A 7,914-nucleotide genomic window follows, 5' to 3' on the forward strand; every position below is an offset into this window, starting at 1 on the left:
ACAAGTTTACCACATTACCTTTAGTAACTAAACAAGTATACATCAACTAGGACGAGTTTACCACATTACCTTTAGTAACTAAACAAGTATACATCAACTAGGACGAGTTTACCACATTACCTTTAGTAACTAAACAAGTACACATCAACTAGGACAAGTTTACCACATTACCTTTAGTAACTAAACAAGTATACATCAACTAGGACGAGTTTACCACATTACCTTTAGTAACTAAACAAGTACACATCAACTAGGACGAGTTTACCACATTACCTTTAGTAACTAAACAAGTACACATCAACAAGAACGAGTTTACCACATTACCTTTAGTAACTAAACAAGTACACATCAACAAGAACGAGTTTACCACATTACCTTTAGTAACTAAACAAGTACACATCAACTAGGACGAGTTTACCACATTACCTTTAGTAATTAAACAAGTACACATCAACAAGAACGAGTTTACCACATTACCTTTAGTAACTAAACAAGTATACATCAACTAGGACGAGTTTACCACATTACCTTCAGTAACTAAACAAGTACACATCAACAAGAACGAGTTTACCACATTACCTTTAGTAACTAAACAAATACTCATCAACTAGGATGAGTTTACCACATTACCTTTAATAACTAAGCAAGTACACATCAACTAGGACGAGTTTACCACATTACCTTTAGTAACTAAACAAGTACACATCAACTAGGACAAGTTTACCACATTACCTTTAGTAACTAAACAAATACTCATCAACAAGAACGAGTTTACCACATTACCTTTAGTAACTAAACAAATACTCATCAACAAGAACGAGTTTACCACATTACCTTTAGTAATTAAACAAGTACACATCAACTAGGACGAGTTTACCACATTACCTTTAGTAACTAAACAAATACTCATCAACAAGAACGAGTTTACCACATTACCTTTAGTAATTAAACAAGTACACATCAACTAGGACGAGTTTACCACATTACCTTTAGTAACTAAACACTTTCGTCTAATATATCGTCAAGGATAATGTTACGACATTAGCGCTAGTAGCTTAATACTTGCCTGTAATGTATCGTCGAAGATGAATTTACATCAGACCAGTAGCTAATTAATTTGCTTGTGAGTAGCCCAAGAGTTGGCAGTTGGGTTGGTGATGACTAGTTACCTTCCCTCTAGTCTTACACTGCTAAATTAGGGACGGCTAGCGCAGATAGCCCTCGTGTAGCTTTGCGCGAAATTCAAAAACAAAACAAAACAAAACAAACAAGCAGAAGAAAAGTACTCGTATTTCTCTTCAAAGCGCTCCGGTTGTTGGGTTTCTTGTTTTGTGGTTTGTCAGCACTTTTTAAATTCTGCGTGATTCTTTTAGTATCATAAAACTAACATATTCTATTTACTGCTCTCGAAGTAGAAACAAACAAGATCAGTAAACGAGCAATTACATTGCATATAAATTGATGTTTAAGCAAAAACTTCTGTTACAAACGGACTGCTCAGCTACTACTTTCCAGTACATGACTTTCATGCATTTATAAGAAATTACTTTTAGCCCTTTGCTTGTTTTAGGCTAGAGTTGCTGGGGAAACGTTTTATAAATTGTTCTAATCCGGTCCATTCCTAGACCATAGTTTCTAAGGATACGTGCAGATATTATCATTAGAATACAATACGGTTTAGGCCACAGTTGCTAAGGAAATGTGCAGATATTATTATTGAAATCCGGTACGGTCCAGACTACAGTTGTTAAGGAAATGTGCAGATATTATTATTGGAATCCAGTACCGTCTAGGCTACAGTTGCTAGGGAAATGTGCAGATATTATTATTGTAATTCGGTACCGTCTAGGCCACAGTTGCTAAAAAAATGTGCAGATATTATTTTTGGAATCCGGTACGGTTTAGACCAGAGTTGCTAAGGAAATGTGTAGATATTATTATTGGAATCCGGTACCATCTAGGCCACAGTTGCTAAGGAAATGTGCAGATATTATTTTTGGTATCCAGTACCGTCTAGGCTACAGTTGCTAAGGAAATGTGCAGATATTATTATTGGAATCCGATACCGTCGAGGTCACAGTTGCTAAAGAAATGTGTAGATATTATTATTGGAATCCGGTACATTTTAGCCCAGAGTTGTTAAGGAAATGTGCAGATATTATTATTGGAATCCGGTACGGTCTAGACCAGAGTTGCTAGGGGAACGTGCACATATTATTTGGATAGAGTCTATTAAGAATGTGAATATACTTGTTTTTCTGTTTTCCCACAAATGTGGGGAAGAAAGGGTATCGACAAATTGTGAACAAGTCGTTTCACTGAAGAATCGTTCCCTGGTGGGAGCTGAAACCGTGATTTGATTCGCCGTGGTGGACATAGCGCATAATGTCCATTGTGTAGTTTTGCGCTAAAGCAAAGAAACAAACAATAAAAAATTAACTTTTAAGACTTGTAAAAATCCCTAAATAAAGAGCTAGTTGGTGATTAACGTCATTTTTGCTAAAAAACTATTTACCACTATCTGTGAAATAACAGCAAACGAGCTTAAGAATGATGTTTTAAAAAAATCTAATTGTCTGTGAAACAAAATTTAGACACGGAGTTGATAGTATTGTTTGCAGGTACAATATTCTTATTGTACCTTCTTGCTAATTGTCTGTAAAACAAGATTTAGACACGGAGTTGATAGTATTGTTTGCATGTACGATATTCTTATTGTACCTTCTTGCTAATTGTCTGTGAAACAAGATTTAGACACAGAGTTGATAGTATTGTTTGCAGGTACGATATTCTTATTGTACATTCTTGCTAATTGTCTGTGAAACAAGATTTAGACACAGAGTTGATAGTATTGTTTGCAGGTACGATATTCTTATTGTACCTTCTTGTTAATTGTCTGTGAAACAAGATTTACACACGGAGTTGATAGTATTGTTTGCAGGTACGATATTCTTATTGTACTTTCTGTCTGTGAAGAAAGGGTAAGCCGAAACGTCGGGAAGAATAAAGAAAAAATTATCTGAAGTTGTTTGTCCTCTTCATTGAAAATGTTTTCCATCCTTCAGTTACCACTTAAAACTTTAGAAATAATTAATTTATTACGTTCTGGAACGAAAATGACATATAAGAATTTTTTGATTGGTCAATAACGTTTTTTTTTTCGTTCTTTTTCAGCTTGTTATCTTTATCTCTTTTCTTTGTTTTCAAATATACAGTAATTTGAAAAAAAAAAAACAACAAAAACGATCTTTCTTGAGTTATATTAAATATTTAATTAAACAATTTTAGTATCATTTTATGTAAATAAACCTGATATTATATAAGTTTTAATTTCTTAATTTGAAAGGAAAATTTTAAAATAAGTTCTCAATTTTCACTTCTTCGTGTCAAGTGATGCCTCTATGCTTTAAATTCCCCTTTTTAGATTTTTCATTTCGTTATATGGGTTTCAGAATGTTCATCAATTAGATACACCACTTACATATACTTACAGAGTAGATTTAAATTAAGAACCGCTCGTCTTCTTTATTTTTTAAGATATCAATAAATTCGTTACAATCACAAAAGAAGCGCCCTCAAATATGCATATTTCTGAAACTACTTATCAACTCACATTGACTTGTTAATGATATATACTTATAATCAATAGAAAGGCCACTTTGTGAACGACGTAATTATGATGTATATATTTTCAATTAATTTCGGTAAAATGCTTTACTTCCCAAGTAGATTTTATTGAGGATAAACTGAAGATGGAACTTTGGTAAGTAAAGACATTTGTTTAACATATTTATAGATTAGTTAGAAAGCGAGGTAATTTATAATAGTTTTAGGGCATTCTATTTTACAGTTTGAATTATGTTTTGTTTTAAAATTCTTATTTGAAATCTACATGAATTATTTTTTGGAGAAACAACGTAGTTAGAAAATACAAGGCTTACGGAAACAGGTCACTCGAGTACAAAGCTGTCTCGACGTCTAAAGTAGGTGATAATTTTTTGTTTTTTATGCATTGTTGTAACATGGTTCTTTCGTTGGCGGGTTCTTTTCAATTATCTGACAAAACTAATTCAATGCTCTATCCACATGACGAGAACAAATTAATTTATTTACTCCTTTAATGTTTCTACAAGCTTAAACACTTGTACACACACATAACATGTTGTAGGCCTACGTTAAAATGACGTTTAAACCTCTTTAACAATACTAGGACTAACGCAAACAAATACAGAAGCTACAATATTAAAAATATAATTATAATAGTAACTTGTGTTTCTTTCCTACTGAGAATGTTGCTTAAATTAGATAGTTGGTTGATGCCCGGGAATTAATGGTGCAGTTGAGAATAAGTTGAAATGAGGAGTGTCGATTCCGTGGGTCAACATCTTATATAAACGCCATTTTTTATTTGCAACTTGTACATATTAATTCTAAGGTGAGTAAAATACCGATTAGTTACTTGTTTCGAGTTAAACTTTTGTAATTTAAGGATGTGAATCACGAACTTGTGTGTGAAGTAATATGTATTTCATGTTCATTGTTATTTACAAAATAAAAGTGTAGTAAAGTTGCACGTGTGAACACGATACATTCATTGAATGCCTTATAGTGATAATAAAGATGGCTTACATGTAATTTATTACTTGGAGATGATTTTTTTCTGATTGATGTTTTCAGTGAGGATAGTGAGACATTTCGTTTATTTTAAACTATAAAGTAGAACTAGGGCAAAAGAAAATGCAACAGAAAAAAAGAAAAAAAACACGAAGCAGACTGTTGTAAATTTTGTTGAAAAGTGCAACATAAATATTGTTCTTTCTATAGGCAGGATTTAAGTGCATTTATTGAAGCAGACAGATAAAGTCATACTGTTTTTCTTTGGATGTATCTGGAGTTTACTGTATTTCATGCTTTTTGTGCAATGCTATTCATGAAAATAGAGACATGAACACCAATACAGTACCACTTGACTAGAAAAAAAAATGAACCAGTATTAACCGGTATTTCATTTCGTTCGAACCGGATAGGAACAAAATAAGAATTTCAAAACTTTTGAAACAGGAACTGAAATTTTTGGTTCTTTTCAGAGACCAACAGGAACGGCAAAAAATTCGGTTCCGATTATTGCTTGTGGCAGATGATAGTAAACTAAACAAACTTTGTCGAAACCACACACACAGAAAAAAGAAAGATAAATGGCATAAGGATATAATCCTAAGGGAAGGGATAGACATGGTGACAGCAAAATATTAGACATAACATAGAGCTTAATAAAATTTACCTTTAATATATTTAACATTCTACATCATATATGTTTGTTTTTGCAAAATAACATTATTTTGTAAGCAGAAACTTTTATTCTGATATAATCCTGCCCGTAAAGCTAGAAATACTTAAAGAGATTATGATAATTAATATCAGTTCCTTTTATGATTAGAACGTATTGAATTATGTTGATTACATTCAGTAGTAATATTTGTATGGAGAAATGAGTCGTTTTACCTTTTCGTGGAGACAGTGCATTATCGATTTTTTATTAAGGAAACACGCCGGTAGATGTCGCGTTTCTCGGTGTGACGAAAGAGACGAATCTTGTAGTAGGAAAAGAAAGCAATTAACAACTAGCGTGAACGAAGAAGCGTACGTAGTTCGGGGTGAAGAAGGAAGTCAGACCATAATTTTAGTTTCTAACGTCAAAAGTGAAGTTATCGCTCCCAGATAGGAAATTTAGTCGGGCTTGTTAGGGTTAAGAAGTCAAGTTGTCACGAGAAGCCGGATATCTGTAGAAATAGCGAAACCTTTGTGATCGATTGAAAGTTTAGAAATTAAATAAATAAGCCAGGTTTTGACCCCCCCCCCCCCAATCTAACATTATTATAAAGCGTATACTATAACACTTACTAAAAAACTCAAATTATTTGAATTGACAGTTTTATGGGTCTCATTATTTACAAACTATCTTAAAACAAGTTGTTAAAAAGGAAAGCAATAAATTTAAAAAAATAATTAAATATTTGTTTGTACACTTTTTAGCACCAGATATTCATAACAGTCAATGTCACTGCAAAAGCAGATGTTCTGAAATTCGGTTAAGCCTAATCAGCGGAGTGACGACAGAGGTATGGACGTATTGGGGCAAGCACGACGACCATCGTTTTCGACCCAGATAAGACGGGAAGTTAGCCTAGACTCTCAAGGACCTGGGTCAGGTAAAGTTAGTCTTTCTTTTTATTTTGTCGTTTTATTTCCTAACGTACTCAACTAGTTATGTGGAATTTTATATGATCTAAAGATGGAGAGGTTCTTCAACCTAACTTTTAAATGCTGGTTAAAGCCAGATAAATAATTTTCCCGCTTTAAACGGAATCTTGGCAAAGAAAACAGTTTTTCAGGCGTTTGACAGACAACAGCAGAAAGTAGAAGAAAAGAAACAAAAATCCACTCGTGATTTTTATGTTTTCAGATAAGCACATATCATCTTATCATGACATAAAAATAATATTATAAAAAAATACTATTCATTGATCCTACTTTAACATTTTCTTTAATACATGCTTATAAAATTTAACATTGTTCATACGATGTTGGAAAATAATTTCTTTAGATTTTATCTTCCTGTATATATTTGAATTTAATCTACTAATTTCACAGTTGAAATATTAATCACGTGATTCTCTCGGCAGGATCTGGTGTTTTAATGATGATTATATAGATTTTATTGTGTAACATTCTTTAACATCCGGGTTTATTCTACTGCTTTCACTGTTAAAACCTTAATCACGTTGATCGTACCATATCTGATGTTTTACTGTTGATTGTTTAGATTTTATTGTATAACATTCTTTAACAGCCGGGTTTATTCAATTACTTTCACTATTAAAGCCTCAATCACGTTGATCGTACCATAACTGATGTTTTACTGTTGATTGTTTATATTTTATTGTGTAACATTCTTTAACAGCCGGGTTTATTCTTCTACTTTTACTGTTAAAATCTTAATCACGTTTATCGTACCATATCTGATGTTTTACTGTTGATTGTTTAGATTCTATTGTGTAACATTCTTTAACAGCCGGGTTTATTCTACTACTTTTACTGTTAAAACCTTAATCACGTTGATCGTACCATATCTGATGTTTTACTGTTAATTACTTAAACCTGCTAGTGTATGTCTGCCAACTGCACATGTTGTGCATCAATTTTTGTTTGTTTCCCGTAGTACAAAACTTCCTGTATGAAGTAACTTCATCACAAATAGGTCATACTATATGAAGCAAAGTAAATGTCTTCGTACCAAATATTTAAATAAACAAGCTCAATAAAATAAAGATCGATCTTGAGATTTCCAGTTAATTTTACTTTAAAACTTGTTATATTTCAAAAGGAAATAAAGCCTAATTTAGTTCGTATGAACAGAAACTAGAATACTAACGAACTTTGTAATACAGCTCTGAATGTAGTATGTATAAACAGAAAAATACAATATTCCTTACGTACTTACGTTTTTAATGCATTTTAACTGGTTTGCTGTGTAAAATGTGCAGTTAACGGAAGTTTAGTAGAGATCTACCTACGTCAGTAGTGTTGGATAGATAAAGAGATGATTGAAGAGGAGAGAACCTATAGAAATAGATGAGAAGAACTCTAAAGCAAAGAAGATCAAGCTGGAAGATGGCCAAGAAGACTTGTAGTGAATGGGGAATACAGAATCATCAGAGAAAATCAGTCCAAAAAACAGAGATTCAGGATTGTAGTGAATGGTGAATACAGAATCATCAGAGAAAATCAGTCAGAAATCAGAGATTCAGGATTGTAGTGAATGGTTAATAGAGAATCATCAGAAAAAATCAGTCAGAAAACAGAGATTCAGGATTGTAGTGAATGGTTAATAGATAATCATCAGAGAAAATCAGT

General features: G+C 32.6%; 1 protein-coding gene across 1 annotated transcript in view; it reads left to right on the plus strand.

The window, feature by feature from the left end:
• The first annotated feature begins 3,888 nt into the window (after window positions 1-3,888).
• The window catches only part of LOC106470527 (serine-rich adhesin for platelets-like), a 77,559-nt gene continuing 73,533 nt past the window's right edge, over window positions 3,889-7,914 (plus strand). The window contains exon 1 of the mRNA XM_022399133.1: window positions 3,889-6,209. Within this exon, the coding sequence (XP_022254841.1) occupies window positions 6,122-6,209 (88 nt within the window). The 5' untranslated portion in view covers window positions 3,889-6,121. The remainder of the gene's footprint in view (window positions 6,210-7,914) is intronic.

The sequence above is a fragment of the Limulus polyphemus genome, unplaced genomic scaffold (genome assembly GCF_000517525.1).
Source record: "Limulus polyphemus unplaced genomic scaffold, Limulus_polyphemus-2.1.2 Scaffold4065, whole genome shotgun sequence".
Classification (NCBI taxonomy): Eukaryota; Metazoa; Arthropoda; class Merostomata; order Xiphosura; family Limulidae; genus Limulus; species Limulus polyphemus.